The sequence below is a fragment of the Ambystoma mexicanum genome, chromosome 2q, assembly GCF_040938575.1.
Source record: "Ambystoma mexicanum isolate Mex_15411 chromosome 2q, UKY_AmexF1_1, whole genome shotgun sequence".
NCBI lineage: Eukaryota > Metazoa > Chordata > Amphibia > Caudata > Ambystomatidae > Ambystoma > Ambystoma mexicanum.
In genome coordinates this window covers 646,590,254-646,607,947 of record NC_090924.1, presented here as the reverse complement: position 1 = coordinate 646,607,947, position 17,694 = coordinate 646,590,254, and the positions used below count along the sequence as shown (strand labels likewise).

General features: G+C 44.1%; 1 protein-coding gene across 2 annotated transcripts in view; it reads left to right on the top strand.

Moving 5' to 3' along the window:
* Positions 1-17,694, top strand: part of MRTFB (myocardin related transcription factor B) — a 498,019-nt gene that overhangs the window by 248,739 nt on the left and 231,586 nt on the right. For both annotated transcript variants that reach the window (XM_069647827.1, XM_069647828.1), the window contains exon 3: positions 16,015-16,070. In XM_069647827.1, coding sequence (XP_069503928.1) covers positions 16,015-16,070 — 56 coding nt within the window. The remainder of the gene's footprint in view (positions 1-16,014; positions 16,071-17,694) is intronic.

Genomic DNA, 17,694 nt, shown 5'->3' with positions numbered 1-17,694 from the left:
CATCGACCAGCACATAGAAATCAACTTCAAGCCAGCAGATAACCTATTCTTCCATTTTAGAATTATGTACAGCATTGTTGCAAAGCAACTCTAGAATGACTCAAAACAAATGGGAAATTTGGTAAATTCCACACTAGGTCTGTCACTCAGTCCATTGTATACAAACCTCGCCAGTAGCTGTGATGAGAAAGCTGCAAGGCGCTAGACCCTGGCGCTGGAAACATAACCACATTACACCGACATCTGGCTTCCTTAGTAAACGCTCCATCAAGAATGCACTTGTGCATGTCTCAAACTTTCTCTTGGATGGACACCACTCCAAACGTTCTAATCTACTAATTTGTTTGGATCTCTGCTGCTTTTGACACTGTGGATTAGGGCTGATGGATATGGACCCATATTTTTGGGTTGAATGGCGATATACGATATGTAGCTCTATAATGTTTGAGGGTTAAATGCTCAGTTGTAAGCCACCAACTGCATGCAATATGTCACAAACACCCTTATTTATGTTGTGTTAAAGGATATTTATACTGTGCACTGTCCCCTGGTGCTCTGGCGGATCTGAAAAGCAAGTGGGTAGAGTAGGTAAATGAGACTGAGCGGGAGAAAAGAGCAAGAGAGCTGTGATGTGCTGTCGGCAGCTTCAGTTCGGTTTACACCGTTCACTGAGCTTAAGTGTGATTTATTTATTTTATTTGTCCGGTTGGTAGCCTTCATGTGCTGGTGTGCGAGGCGATGTGTGGTTTGTTTTGTTGTTGCAGTTTAGTGAAGTGCTTGCAGTTTGGTGTGCTTCAGAGGCATGGTTGTGTTTAGTTGAGAGTTTGAGAGGTGTATGCAAAGGGGTGAGGTTCATTATTAGTAGAGTTGGTTAGTGGCATCACAATCTAGGTGAGGTACATGCTGATATCCACATATCCATCTAGATGTGATGCATGCTAATCTTCACAATTCTGTCTAGATGCAACAGCGGTTAATCTTTACAGTTCTGTCTAGATGTGACATAATCTAATATTCTCAATTTTAACCCATCCATAACTGCCCAAAATGTAAACAGTGGCTGAGTAACCCAATTGGCTTGATGCAATGTATGGTAATCTTTCACATTGAGGCAAGAATCAGAAGGCTACCTTATACAAGTGTGGTAAATGCTGACGTTGGCTAATGAGCAACAATTAGGCTGAGTGCCTGGGGCAGTAGGGTATTGGGTAATGAGACAGGTGGGGTATGATATGATAGGTAATTTATACCGCGCTTAATACCCAGAGGTTTCGAAGTGCGGACTTGGGGATCGAACCTGTGTTGCTACGTGTCGTCTTGCTTCCAAGGCGAGCATGTTGCCCCTGAGCTATCCTCCTGAGGCTAATGGAGTTGTGGGTAGTTAATGGAGAACAGTAATGGCTGTACCCCCCCTAACTACACCACGTTTACCTTATCAGTCACTGCTGAGTGACGGCTGCATGCTTCCCAGGCGAACATGGGAAAGCACGGCCTGGAGCTGCTTCTTCAGAGGCTGCCCCTTGCCTTGGGCCCTTAGTCGAAGGGGCTGCACAGGCAGGGCCTCTGAAATACAGCTGTTCCAGGCACAGGTGTGGCACGGGCCAATGAGAATCAAATGGGCAAAGAGACACCTGACTGTTTCAGCCAATTGGAAAGGGTAGGGTGTGGAGAGTAAAAAAAGCCGGAAATAAAAAAGGACTCCACCACAGAGGCTGCATACCCTAGATGCAGATCAGCTCAGAAAACGTGCAAATACAGGGTTCCTCTTCCTGTTTGAGAATACACACAGCTGTGCAAATAAAGAATAGTTCTATATGTTATAATGTGTATAAATAAATATGTATATATCTCAATGTAAACGATATTGTCTCATCCTTTATCGATTTAAAAAATATAGCGATTGTATATCCAAAACTTGATATATCGCCCAGCCCTACTGTTGACCAAACAGTTCTCCTCAATTCTCCAGGACCTCTGGTTTTGTATATCTACTTTCATTCGGATTGCATGCTACCTGGAAGGTACCTCCTTTAAAATCTCCTGGAACTGACAAAACTCTGATCCCACCACTCTCCATGTCAGCATACCCAAAGATCAGTCCTTAGACCTTTGCTCATCTTCCTCTATAACTCTGCCTAAGGATTATCTCGTCCTATGGCTTTCACCATTACCTTTTTGCTGATGATACTGAAATCTTTTTCTCCTTCCCTTCTTTCACCCCAGCCACCTTGGAAAGAATTAGCAACTCCGCCTCAAGTCTCTCCTCAGTCTCATGGTGAACTCTTCAAAAACGCAACTTCTCTTTCTACTGGTTCCAAAACCATTCCTTCCCTCTCTCCTTCATGCCTCACCTACTTGCTCCCTTGCCCAAGGCTTGCAAATTTGGGGGTCTTCTTTGATCGAGACCTCTGACTTAAACAACTCATCACAACCATTGCCTCTGCTTGTCATATTAACGTTTTCAACATTCAGAAAGTGTATCCACATCTTACTCGCCACTCTACAAAAACTCTAATCACCACACTCTTGCTCAGCAAACTTCATGCACAGAGCCCCTATTACATTTCCACAGCTGCTCAGGATGCACGAGCAACAGTTGCAGTGCCACCGTCAGACCAATCGTGTAAATGGGGTGGGGGGAAAGGAAGGAGCTCGGACAGGAGGGAAGGAGAGATGGGGAGAAGCTGATCGGACGGGTGCTCATATTTTCAAGCTTACTTGGACCGTGGGATTCATTTAGTTCAACAACAGTGTTGTGTTTTTTTGAAAGAGCAGATGTCGCTTGTGAGCACACTTAAAAATATTTCTACTTACGGACATATCTAGTAGGGCTTGTCTTTTGGGAACCACAGCTCCTGTGTGGTCCGAGGATCGTGGTGTGTGTTCGGTCAAAGGGAGGATATTGATAACGGCAGTGAATGTCTCCACGCTGGTCAGACAGTCCACCCAGGGTGGCCAGGGGTTCAAGAGACTACTGCCTCTGCGGTGATCAGAGTGTTATTGCTGTACGCTCAATCAGTGGTCAAAAAGGGTTTGGTTGGTTTGTTTATTTCTATAGCGCACCTGACCCTGAGGTTTCTTTCTTCATGAGATGATTGTGGATTTTAATTTAGATCAGCTATGCATTACAGAAACATTTAAAATAACTGTAAAAGACTATCTGTATTAAGGGCTCTGAACTTTTGCACATGGTCTGTGTATATAAAACCACCTCAACTGTTGACCTCTTATTAGTTTACCATCTGCCACAGGCTGATAACCAGTTCCATTGATTTTTGGCCGACGCCGTGGCACCAGTGATTCCTTTTTGCTCTTGACTGATAGTGCTAGGTGACTTTAATGTTTGGGCTGAGGATGTGGAAAACCGTAGAGCGCAGGGATTTTTGGAGTCCCTTTCAATGCTATGGTTAACCCAGTTGGTGGCTGGTCCTACCCTTAGAGCGGGGCAGTCCCTGGACTGTATTTTTGATCATTCAGATTCTGTGATGTGACCTACCCCTGGCCTTTCTTATGGTCCTTTCATGCAGGGGTCTTTTTTTTTACAGTGACCATGGATTCCCATCCCGCGATGGAGCAAGTGGGGGAGGAAAGGTTTGAGTCTCTCACTTGGGATAACATAAACTCCAGATAATTGAAGACCATCTTTTGAGGACCTAAACCCTGCAGTCTCCGCAGTAGATACAGATGATCTACTGGATAGGTTCTACAACAAGTTTTCTAATGCTATGAAGAGTTTGGCTTCCGGATCCTGGAAGAAAAGGAAGGATAGAGAAAAAAGAAGGAATGGTTTGGCAGTTCTCTGTGCTGCAAAAAACAAAATAAGAGAAAGCGGAGGTAGCATGGCATCAACATTTGGCTGAGAAGGCACAAGGGGAGTACACACGTGCCCTCCATAAAAAAAATTGTCATTAGGGCCAAGCATAACTATTATTCAGCTTGAATATTTACCAGTTTAAACATTGGCCAGGACATTTTGTAAGTCCTAGGAGAACTGTGGGACCCTGTGACTATTAAAAAAGCTTGACTCCATCGCAACAGTTCTGGGAGGAAATTGGAGATTTCTCCATGGACAAAATTAGTACATTCTAAGAGGAATTTTGAGAGCTTGATGTTGGGCTGCCGCTCCCTTATCTGAATCTGAGCAAATGATCCGAACCTAGATCTGCCAGTGGGCAGTGATTTCTTTGCATCATTTGCTCAGATTAATCAAGCAGATTTGTTGGCTATGATGTATTGGATCTCTCTGCTGCTTTGGATACAGTTGGCCACGCCATTCTCTTCTCTGGACTGAGCAGCCACGGGGTAAGAGATGGAGACCTTCATTGACTCTTTCTTATCAAATAGATTTCAGGTGGTGGTATGTCTGCCCTTTTGAAACAAGGGTCCTATGGGATGCTGCAGGGATCGTCTCTCAGTCCTGTGCTGTTCAACCTCCATATTAGACCCTTAACTCACTTCATAAGGTCTGTAGGTGTTCTGTTTTACATCCATACGGACGATACGCAGTTGATTTTCCAAGTAGGTGGTGATGTTGACAGCCTTGGGGCCAGGGTGAAACTGTGCTTGGAGCAGGCCAGTGTGGATTCAACACTACAGGCTTATGTTTTAACGTCCAGAAAACAATGTTAATTTGTTCTGCCCCTACGGCTAGCCTCCAGCCCGGCATCTCTGAGTCCGCAGCATGGATGTCCCATTATTGGCCTTCTTCTCTGGGGAGCTGTCCCTCATCTACTACCGAAAGCTAAGAATCTGGGAGTCTGGCTCGATTCCTCTCTATCCTTGGAGAGCCAGATATCACAAGGATCTAATGTGTGCCTCTTCCAGTTGCAGATATTAAACTGCTTCTGGATCTTTTTGCCTTTGTGCACAAGATCAGATAGTGAATGCCTTCATATCTAGTAAGCTTCACATCTGTAATGCTTTATATCTTGGCCTGCCGAAGGCATCGGTAAGCAGATTGCAAAGCATACATAATGTAGCTGCTATGTGCTCTTGAAGTCTGGATGAAGACAGCATATCTCTCCTTCCTTGAGAACTCCATTGACTCCCAGTGGAGAAACTGATACAGTTTAAGTCACTTTGTTTGGTGCATCAAACCTTGTATGATCAAACACCTAATCACATTAGAGCCACACTCTGCCGGTATATCCCCAGAAGGTTTTTGCGTTCTGCATCCGCCAACCTACTATCTGTGCCTACATTTTGTTGGGTAAAATGGGGGGGCCAAAAAATGAAGGAAGGCGAGGCACGCACTCCAGGTCCTGGTCTATTAAACCTGTTGCAAAAAATATATATCTGGGTTAAATCCCAAAATGAACAAGTTGCTCCGTGTTACCAGGGTTAGATCCCTTCAGCTGCAGTTCTTTTGTCTGTAGTTGTACTCCTTCAAGCGCTTTCTTATCTCAAATAATCATCAGAAAGGCTGTGCTTCATTAGCAGGTGTTACTGATTAGTCTCAAAGAATGCAACACAGCCTCCCTGAAGAGTGTTTGGACACGAAAGCTCTAGGAGGAGGAGAACAGCAGCACAAATGAAGCAGAAGGGATCCAACCCTGTAAACATTTTGGCAACAATTGGGATCTAACCCAGTGAATTGGACACTTTTGGGATTAAACCCAGTTATATATTTTTTGTTTCTTCAGGTAGTATATTGGCCAGGAATTGGACTGCGCGCCTCACCTCCCCCCCTCTTTTTTACATGTAAAATGGGGGGCCGTTCCATTTTAGAACCGGCAGCCGAACTATGTAACTCATTACTGGTAGATGAAAATCACTTAGATTTTTGACATATTCTGAAGATCCTCCTGTTTCCACCTTGATCTGGATGCTTTGGTTGGGGTCGAGGTGGGGTCTGTGTCATCAGCTTTGGTTTGGACTGGGTCATTTTGTCCCCGCTGTTTTACTGCTTTGATACCTCATGGTGAGATGAATGTTTGCGCTTAACAAATACAGTACCATACTATGCAGCAAAGTGAAAGTTCAAAGTACATGTAAGCAAAAGTGGCACTATAGTACGTACCCTTGGGCACTGAAGCCCAGGAAGATAACGGAATAGTACGTGCTTGGGTAAGCACTAAAATGCAGACTAACTGTACAAGGTCCAACTTTTAAGATGCTCTAGAGAAGAGGATGTGACTGCATGGGTGAATGAGCAAGGAGAAACAGAGTGGTAACCATGACAACTTCCATGCAAAGAGGGCTGTGAAGTCTTTGATCTGACCAGAGGTTTGAGGAAATGTCCCACAAATGCCATACGTCGCTAGAGGGAATAACAGACTTGTTAGTTCAGTGTGGACAGCATACACCAGGAACTACTTTGTTGCATGGCATCAAGGATGGTGCCGTGGACCCCTAAATATGGGCATATGAGATTTGTTTTTTTATTCTTCTGGTACAAGGTCTATATCACTATTGTTTTGGCGTAGGGTTGATCGATTTTCTGTGTTTTTGTATTTAGGAAGTTTGTATGAACGTTATTTAATATCAAGTAAAGTTACCATGGCGGTGGTGGTGGTGGTAATGACGACTTCCTTAGGCACTGTAAGTAATGATTTGTGGAACAGTGCCAGTAGAAACCACAAGTTCCTTAGTCTCGAAGACTTGCACTAGTGCGAGAAAATTCTTCTCTTCCGAACCAGCTTGTTCATTAACAGGAAGCGGAGTAGCTTAAAAACCAAAACCCAGCAATGCATGCTACATTGCCCTTGATAGATAAAACAAATTGCCATCACTGGTAAATAGGAAGGGAAAAACCTCTTAAAAGCACCTGGTTGAAAACTGGGACACCCCATTTTCCTCAGTGGTGGAGCGATGCCAAGTGTCCCGGAGAAAATTGAGCAAAGCTTTTGGATAGCATAATTGCTACATTATGGCATAACAACTTTGGAATGACCTATACAACAGTATCCAATGATGTTAACGAACTTCAAATAACGAATACATTTTTTAACGAACCTACAATACCAACATTTTTATTAGAAATACATATGGGGGGGAGCTAAGGGATTCAAACTGGTGGGGTGGGGGTTTGCGGGGGGGGCTATAAGCCTAGGGAAATGGAGGGGATTGGGTGGGGGACACCGCCCAAATAAAAAATAATTCAGTATTTGTTCAGTATTTTAGGTTGGTTAAGATCACATGGAACTCTCTACAACTGGGTGGGCAATGGAAGATGTGCCGTAATCATCTAGATATGTGGTGAATTCTGCACACCATACATAAAGGAGACATGTAGCGATTGCTGTTTCCAGAGATCAAGCCAGACTTTTCATGAACGAGCAGCTTCCAGCGGGTGGGGTTTATGAAAGGTACACCTAGAGTGGACTTCTAGTGTTTGCTCATTCTGTGTCGGACATTTGGATGCGGAGAAGTTTGGAGAGGCCGGCAGTGGCATTGAACTACAGCAAATGGTCTGTCATTGTACCTCGCTGAAGACTGGCAGATGGCTGAGCCGGGTGTCTTACAGCTGATAATGAACAGTGTGGTTGAGGTATGCCAGTATGTGGTAGCGCTAGAGCATGTCTTAAGAAAGATAAGAAAACCACTTGAATCTATTGGTTCTAGCTTCTGCACACTAGTGGAACAATTCGCCGCCTCCAACCTACTACAAATCAAAACAAAGAACAGTAATTGTTCCACCAATTGGATGTGCTGCCGTCTCAAAACTCAAACCCACTTCCTGTAGGGGAGATGTCTTTCCAGCCTCCTTATTCAAAGATCATATCCATACTCTTGTCCCATGGGTCACTACCTTTGTTAACAGATCTTTCAGTGAATCATATGTCCCCGAAAATATAAAGGAAGCATGGGTCACTCCTCTGCTTAAGAAGGAAAATCTGGATCCTGCAGAGGCAGGAAATTATCGCCCAATCACTAATGTTCCCTTCATGCTGAAAATCGTAGACAAGATTGCCTACTGTCAATACCAAACTTTTGTCGAGGAACATGATATTCTAGCCTCACAACAATCTGGGTTTCGCCCCAATCATGGGACTGAGACCGCACTGTTAGATTTAAAATCTTACATTGCTGGTCTTGTTGACAAAGGGCATACTGCCCTGTTATTATTATTAGACTTATCCGCTGCGTTCGATTTAGTCGATCATCAACTACTGGCGGATAGACTAATCACAATCGGCAAATGTTCCCCTGAAGCCTCTGCCTGGTTCAAATCATTTTTGGGTCCACGGAACATGAGTTACTAAGGATAATGCTCACTCCATGGCTTCTTTACTATTATGTGGTGTTCCACGGGGCTCATGTCTTTTGCCTCTTCTCTTTAATATCTACTCTCGTCTTCTCTGCGCTCTTTTGTCAGCCCTAGGCATTTATTTTGCCAATTACGCTGACGACACGCAGGTTGTTATTGAACTCACTGGTGAGTATCTAAAAGATGTAGAGTATATTAACTCCATCTTCGCTGAAATCCAGTAGTGGATGGCGTTAAATTCACTGGCTCTCAACAATGCAAAAACAGAGCTGTTGATTTTAGGTACCCAGAAAAAACTGAAGAAACTTGACACAAAATATGACCACTTTCTGATTGGTCAACATATAATTCCTGTATCTAAGTCCGTAAAGACCTTGGGAGTTTACTTTGACCCGCAGCTATCCTCAAATCCTTGTCATTATTATATTCAGCTTCTATGGCAGATTCGTCCCTATCTGTCTAAAGAGAACCTTGCTGTGATTGCAGCCGCCATTGTAAACTGCAAGCTGGATTATTGTAACAGTCTAATGATCGGTACCTCCCAGGCCAACATTAAAACTTTGCAGATTATACAAAATAATGCAGCACGCGCTGTAATGGGCCTTAAGCGCAACATGCACGTCTCTGACGCCAGGCGCAGCCTTCATTGGCTTCCAGTGAAACAGCGCTTACACCACAAAGGCCTTACTACTGTGTTTAAATGCCTTCATGGTCAAGCTCCATCTTACCTCGCTACTAGGATCAAAAAGAAACCTGTCACCCGTTCCTTGCGCTCAAGTAGCAATACCGTCTTGGTTCAGCCCCATCTATCCTGAAAAGATTTGGGGGTATTAGCTTTGACTCTTGGGCCCTGGCTCTCTGGAATGTACTCCCTAAATACCTTACTAATAGTGAGTCTCTGCCCATCTTCAAAAAGCAATTGAAGACCTTCCTGTTTGACAAAGGATAGGTCTCTTCTATCTCTTTAGCATAGCTCTCTCGGTATTGAAATCAGTCTTCCGCTATATTTTCCTCATCCTGCTGGTCTTTGTGAGGTTTTGGTTCACCAAGTCTCCCATGTCTCTTTGTTTTCCCTGTCTGACATTGTTTTTGTTGTCTGTCTCCTTCTTCCTTTTGCGTGCGCCCTGAGGTGAAGAATCGGGATTTAGCTCAGCTAAAGGAGAAATGCTGAATGGCTATAGCTATCCATCACTGCACGTGTAGAGCTTTGAAAATGTCCCAAGAACCAATAGATTGCGCTAGATAGAACTTGGTTATTTCAGAGTGGATTTCAGTTCGATCCCTGTGGGCTTTATTGCTATGTGGAGGACATGTCTGCAACTTACTGTCTATCATGGCCCCTCTTGGTAGCTCAAACCTACACTCTTTTGGACCATGTTTTCAATCGACTGGTGGCCCACTTCTTGTCAACCCGTATTAGGTTCCGAAGCTGCTGCAAAACTGAAGGGACGGTTGATCTCTGCAATCTTGTGAATTAATCTTAACCACTAGCAATTGCTCTGTGTAGACAAATGTAGACACTGACCTTCATTGACATTAGAAGCGGGCTTTGGGCCACCCAGGCGCAGAATAGCAACTGAAGGGAACATGTTGCAACAGCAGCAAGACAAGTTCATAATGACCAGCTGCAATGATGCGTGTATTACTAGTGCCAGTGATGGTGGTGCTGCTTACTGGTCTGTTAAGTCTGGCTGGATGGGCAGGGCAAGCTGCAGTTCTCAATCACCAGTAGAGTGGGCCCAGTTTTTTGGACATACTTGAGGGATGCCTGATGGATCATTTATTTCAATGCTGCTTTGGTGATCCCCTGCTGTCCTGGTAAAATAAGAGTATGTCTGCCGTTCCACAGTTGTGTGGCTCGTTTTAGCTACCCTTAAGCCGAAACCTTGCGGCACTGGAGTCTTCGTTCCAGTAAGATCTGTTGTTGATAACGCATTGACACGGTCTACATCTGAAAACGCGGCGAAACTGGCATTAATTACAACACTCGGAGTATAACAAGCTAGTGCCAACAGCATACTTGCACAGTCGACTGTGAGGGAGCATCTGAGGGGAGAAGGGGAGGAGACATTTCCAAAAGAACAGGGTGGGTTTTAGGAATCCGTTGTTTAGTTTCGTTTATTATTTGTATGGCGCGCCATACCCTGGAGTATCAGGGCGCAAACAGACAAGGATATGCTCAACTTAGTTACAGGTACATAGAAATCAGATGAAGGTACAGAGATGCGCTGAACTTGGTTACAGATATGCTCGGCTAATTGCAAGTACAGGAAAAGGCAGGAAGTGTAGACATAGACATCAGCAATATTACAGCAAGCAGATATGAACAGGGAGAGATCAAGGACAGGGGAGCAAGGAGCATGCTCCTGTTCACGTAATATATAGTTATATACAGTAATGTACAATGTGACAAGTGGACTAGTTAGCTGTCGTTGGCTCTCAGCCACCTAGTGAGGTTTTGTCTAAATTTTGCGAAAGGCTGAGGTTCTCTGACGTCACGGGGGAGGGAGTTCCATAACTGCGCAGCCTTGCCCGGGAAGCTATTTCCTCCTATAGTGGCAAGTTTGAAACGCGGGACTTGGAGGCAGTTTGCGTTGGCTATTCTGGTAGGTCTGGAAGAAGTCCTTTTACGTAATCTATCCATGAGGTAAGGTGGAGCTTTGTTGTTGATACATTTGTGGGTAAGGGAAGCGATTTTGAGATTAATTTTGTCTACGGTGGCGAGCCATTTGTATTCTCTTCTTGTAGAGGATATATGCTCGTTTCTATTATTCTTGAGTGCTGCTCTCAAAGCATTGTTCTGGCGCACTTGAATTTTGTGGATGGTCTGTTTATTAGCTCCAATGTAAAGTCCATTACAATAGTCTAATTTGGATAGTATCAAGGCTCTGGCAAGTGTAATGCAACTATCTGTGGAGAGGAATTGTTTGCTCGCTCTGATAAGTTTGCATGTATATGCTGTGGCAGAAGCTAGAGAGTTAACTTGTTTGGTAAAGTTCATGGTGGCGTCTAGGTAAAATCCTAAGGTTTTTACTTCATGAGCTACTTTTATGTTGTTCCCATCGATAATGAAGTTGTCGTAATCAGGGCTGAGTTTGGATATGTAGGTAGTGGTGCCCAGGATGATAAGCTCAGTTTTATCATCGTTCAGGCATAGGCCATGTGTGGCCATCCATGCCTGAACAATGCTATAGATCCTGTTCACTAGGGCCATGTCCTTGGCGTAGTCTCCTGAGAGCGGGAGGAGGATCTGGGTATCGTCTGCGTAGTTAGTGTAGGCGATACCCAGATGATCCATTTCATCAAAGAGAGGCTTCGTGAAGACATTATAGAGGGTGGGTGACACACAAGACCCTTGTGGAACACCGCATGTTATGGGGATTGGATCTGCTGAGGCTGATGGAGCGAAGACTCATGGTCCGATTACTCAGGAATGTCTTGAACCAAATTATGGCCTCTTTTGAAAAATGGGCTGCCGAGTCGAGGTGACTACAGAGCACTGTGTGGTCCACTAAGTCAAATGCCGCTGATGGGTCCAGGAGGAGAAGTAGGGCCGCTTGGCCATTGTCTCTGCAATCGTCTATTTGGGCCTTAAGGTCTATTAACGCTGTCTCGGTCCCATGTTGCGGGCGGAATCCTGATTGACGGGTTCCAAGTAAGTGGTTAGACTCTAGGAAGCTTTGAATTTGCAAGTAAGCCACTTTATCTAAAATTTTTAGAAGAAAGGGCACAGTCGTGATGGGCCTGAAGTTAGTCGGAATGGCGGGGTCAAGGGTTTGCTTCTTTAGTAGTGGCAGTACCCAGGAGTCTTTTAGGTTGATCGATACTGAACCTGAGGTAAAGGAAGAGTTGATTAGTTTGGTTATAAATGGCGATAGTTCTCTCGCAGCATCCTTGATGAGTTGTGCTGGGCATTGGTCGCCTTTGCAGTTGGACGGTTTAAGTCCCAGGATGACCTTTTCTACCTTTATGGTCGATACCTTAGAAAAGCAGAATCGGGCTCCCAAACTGTGGCGGTGGCGCTGAGCTGGTGTTAGTGATGCCTTTTTGATGGCAATTTTGGTTTGTAGGTTTGCTACTTTGTTTGTTAAAGCAAGTTGTATGCTAGAGCACCATTTTTTATCCTTGGTGCAGTTTTCTTGGGGTACAACGGGTGTTTCCAATTCTTTCAGAATGCTGAACAGTTCTTTGACACTAGATTTTGAGTTGGATATTCTAGTATTGTAGGTCTCTTGTTTGGCTAATAGTATTTCTTTCTAGTATTGGGAGGAGGCTTTGGAGAGGTTGAGTTTATTTTTGACTGATGGGGAAAGTCTCCAAATAGTTTCAAGTTTTCTTTTGGCCAGCCTAAGATTTTTTAGGTGGGGTGTGAACCAAGAATTGAGGTGTTTTTTTAGGTTTGCTATTTCTTAGTTTGAGCGGGGCTATGTGATCCAGGGCTGAGGACATGGCTGCATTATAATGTTCGACTAACAGATTAGGGTCCATGCAGTCAGGTAGTGAGTTCAATTTAGGTATTATAACGGGCATCAGATTTTCTACTGTCATTAGTTTTTTATTTCTCGTTGGCAGAGGTGGGGCAAGTGAGGACGGGGCAGTGACCCGGCGGGTTGTCACTGAGAATAATAGCAGGTGGTGGTCAGTCCAGATCTGCGGTACAGAATCCGTAATATTTACTTCGCAATTCTGTTCTGCTATCCAATCAAGGATGCGACCTTTGCTGTGGGTGGGTAGTTCAACTTTTTGGGAGAATCCCAGCTCTTTCAAGGTCAGAGCAATCGCTGTCGATTGGGTGTCCTTATTGTCATTATAGCCTAGGTTAAAGTCTCCTAGCACTATTGTTTGGGATGTATTTTTTAGGTTATTGGACAGGGATGTCGAGATGTGCTCAGAGAAGGTTCCGATAGAACCTGGTGGTCTGTAGATGAGGATGATGTTTAGGGTTTGGGAGTTGGCGATGGCTATTTTGACCGTGAGGCATTCACAGGATTGCATATTGGTAGTAGTGATGATCCTCATGTCCAGGCTAGTTTTAGCTATGATTGCTAAACCTCCACCTCGGGAGGCAAGTCTGTCCGCACGTAGAATTGTATAGTTGTCTGGGACTGCTGGTGATAAGGCTGGGCCAGCCGCATCATGTAGCCAGGATTCTGAGATGGCCAAAAAGTCTAAGTTGTCTGTGGCAATGATATCTGAGATCTCTGTGGCCTGTGCGACTAGCGACCTGGCGTTTATAAGTGCACCTTTGAGATATGGTTTGTGATCAGCTAAGTTAGGGCTGGTGGTGTTATGACTACCTTTAGTTGTCTGTTTGGAGTTGTTTATTTTGGGTCTGTTGGGCTTAGGATGTTTCCTAGTAGTTGTGTGGTGGTGCTGCTGCTGCTGACGGTGCATTGTGGGATATTGCCTGGTGGTGGGTTCTTTGCCGTCTTCTCTTGGTAGAGGACACATCTTCACAGTGGACTATATGGACTATTGTTCTTCTTCGCGTAGTCCCTTTCTTTGGCACAGCAATTGTAGAGTGATATACATACGTTGTAATAATGTTCCAATCAATAGTTTAATTATAGACGCCTATTCTTGTGGGGCTCAGGCTTTACAGGAAGCCTGGTGTGCTATTGTAGGCTCTCTCAAGCCTGTAGTTGAGGAAACTTCTGGATTTTTCCTGGGGGCACGGGAGGTGGGCCAGACTTCCCCTTGTATTATGGAGAGCCAGCACAATTCATGGCATGTCGACAGCGTTTCCTTTACTGGACCGTCTCGCTGTTTGACCGTTTTGTTCCACTGGTCTGGATGAAGTGATTCCGATTCTACAACAAGAACATAGTAGGCACCGGAGTTGCCTCTGGACTCCTCTGACAAGGCAGGGCGTGGCTCCTTGCTGCTCCCACTGCGAAAATAACCCCAGGATAAGGCTGCTGCATGTGCCACTCTTTCTTCGCCATCACAGTCCTCATCTGATTCAGTCCTCCTCACTTGGGAGTGTCCTGCCCCTCATCTTCGGAGTCCGCGTCGCGAGGTTTCAAGCGGTGTGCCAGGTGGTAAGATGTGGTAAATGGGGAGGTTGGAGGGAGAGTCTTCTTTCTCCGTCATCTGTGCTCTTTCCGCTGTGAGCTTTGTTTCCATCCTTGGGACACTTGTTCCAACCCCTCAATGCTTCACCCTTCCATGGTCTTTAATTTCAGTACCATTACCCTAGGTGATGGTGAGATCCGTTACGCACAGTGCTACCAAATTGCTTCACTATAGCAAGTTTTCGATGAAATCTATTCTCATTAATATTTGTACTATTATTCTTCTTTGTATCTTAAGCAACTGAATGTGACGTTTCGACGGCAAATGCAGGCTTGTTTTTTTCATTTGGGCAGTGCCCATTACGTTTCTATTTTGGATCTCTGTATCGAGCGAGGATGGTAAACACATTTGAATTAATAATGGTATGAATTACACATTGTTTGAAGAATGCATTTCAAGCATGAAACATTTACAGTTATGGGTTAGTTTATTGCTTGCAATGCTTAATTTTAATGGAGCAATATCCAGGAAAGAACAATGCGCCGATGCTATTGTGCATTAGCTTTCAGAAGTGTGTTGGTCCCCTTCCACAGCGAGGCTACATTTGCTGAAATTCACAACACAGAAAATATCCAAGTCCAAATTGCATGATGCCTGTATCGGGCAACAATGGAAGCACGTTGTTTTTGCTGCTTATATAAAAAGGAACTGAGTAAACTGATGTTACCACAATATTGAATCCATAATTTAAATTGGAGCTTGTTTGTGTCTTTTCCCCTATTTTTTTTCTTAAGTGGAGGCCAAACATGGAGACAGATTTGCGCTTTGCAGTTTGTCACTGCCAACAAATGTGTCAAATAAAGCTCTATGCCTTAGTGTTATGGAGCAGAAACGGGCAGGTTTTTAGTGTGGGCTATTAGGCGCCAGGTCCACCTATAAGCTGAAACTCTTGCATTAGAGTACAGATAGTGAGAAATGGCATATGAGGCGGGACACACAGCTTGAAGGTGTTTGACTTTTTCCCACCTATTGACTGCCCATGGCCATGCTCAATCCTATGGCCATTTCCACCCGGTTCCTTAACCTCCCTGCCCAATAACACTTTCTCTTGTTGACTCTTTCCGCTTGCTTTTATTCCAACCTTACCATCGAACGTTGCACTCGAAATGCCGGTCAGTGTTTTTTTTTTTAAGCAGTCTTCTGAGAGTTAATGAATTAATTGGAGCTGTAAACCCGCAACTGGCGTATTAAAAAAATGTCTTACTAAGACTGCCTTCAGCCACTCGATTTAGAAGCGCTATTCCTGTCCTTCACTGAAGTCCTGTTAAAAACCAGCATTGCCTAAGCCAACCGTTTTGGCTTGTGCATACGTATTAGGCCTTTGCCCTGCACTGCTATTATATGCCCAGGTACTCACACCATTTTGCACCTACTATTGGTGGCCAGTTAATACCACTACGGCAGCGCCTGGCAAGTGCCTTTCCCTTGCCTACACAAAAGCCCAAACTGTTGGCATTACCAATGCTTGTTTATCTTGAGAACGTTCTTGCCCACCGAGATGCATTCAGCACTCCAAAATCAGCACATGAATACGTTTATCTATGACGGATGCTTTAACAGTGGTGACGCAAAATGGATGAATCATGCAATCTGAACCAGTAGAGAGAAGACCTTTGGAAGATAACGTGCTTGGGAATAGATTAATTCGTCGAGATTTACTTCTGTATGTGCATTTATTTTGCAAAAGTGTTTTTTAACACATTTTCTTCTCATTTATTCACCCCACACAGCTTTGAAGAGCCCAGCAGCATTCCATGAGCAGATCAAAAGTTTGGAACGAGCCAGGGTAAGAAGTCTGTTTACCAATGTTTGTGTTTAGCTTGCTTATTTGACAATGTCTTAAAAAAAATTAAAAATGGGCGCTTCCTTTCAGTAGGCGTATACAAATGTTATGTTTCAGTAGTGATACATTGCACACTTCATCTGCTAGTTGAAAGTGGCAAAAGAGCAAAGGCCGTCTGCGTTTTGACAGCAATACAAGTAAACTACATCTAAACTAGCAGGTGAGAGCACCTCAGTAGTAGAAACTTGACTACTTAGGAGTTCAATTACATTTGAAATGGACGTGGCCTAGCAGGTTACAAAAAGTGAACTTCAACTTAAATGGGCACTGTGGAGCCATTCTGAGGTTTCTAAGGGTTTTGGGGGGGTATTAATGTCAGCCCTGTTCTGGGAGTTTATAGAGTACAGACACATGCTTCTGCAGTGTATGGCGCCGAAGTCTGGAGGCATGCAGACAGAAAAGGTTTTTAGAACTAGCAAAATAGGTTCTTCAAAAAAGGCATTGAGTTTGCCTGAAGCTCCCCAACGTTCCCATTAAATTGTGAATTTGGTATGGTCGGTATTGATCAAGAGATGTTAGTTAAGTCATGAAGGCATTCGTGTGGGCTTTGGTATCCCCCCCTAGATGTAATAGACCTGCTAACTAAATCCTTATTTCGATCCCTCTATAATGATTGTCTGCATGGCATTTAAGTTAACTGTCCCCTTGATTCTGCACTGTGCATAGCCCCCAATTCCATTTAATTCCTCTGAAAATAATTCTTCCACAAGATCATCCACGATTAACATAGTGTTGTACTGGCTTTTAAAAGCCTCATCAGTAGATGCTTTCCATTTAAAATCTTAACTTTAGTTGCACGTAGGTTGGTATCACTAAAACCAGTCACCATCCTGCATCCCACTAAAAAAAAATGTTTTAAAAGAAATTGACCAATCATCAAATTCTTCATCTTGGTATTGCACTTCTCTAAATTAAGCACCTTGTCGATTGGGCGCTTTGTTGTGCACACATCTGGGAACGCCCATTCCTTGATATTATTGGGGGAATTACTCCCAGAAGTACAATTGCTGTCCTAATGACAAGGAAGAGTCCGTGTTTGCAGTGGCCATGAACGCATCTTCTGGCATTTTGCCTTACTTCCAGTCCGCACATTGGATCATTTCTGCTGAGCCACCCCAATAATATTGCCAAAATACATTTCTCCATTGTTAAGACCTACTTTTAGCAAGGACACATTAAGAAAGACTTAAACCATTATTCCCTTAATAGTTTGATGCTTACCCTTTGTTCCTTGTTTCTTCTCGGTTGCTACAAGGCAGGAATCTGAAATCTGCTCCTCTCCCAATGTTTTGGACTATGGCTGTTCCATTGTCTGTTGCTGATTAGAGTCGCTGTCCAAAACATTTGGGTGGCCAAGGGTTGCAGACCCTTTTGGTGGCGGCTAGCATTGGAGCGTTTTTCAGATCCACATTTGAACGGCCACTCCAGATGTAGCGGTTGCATTGCATTTGCTTTGGAGTTCGGCCTGGTCCTAGTCAACGGAGTGAGCGTGGTTTAAGGGTTGTCCGAACTTTCAGCTAATCACTCTCTCATCCTTTGCCAAGGCAGAAGTTGATGTTCCTTTCAT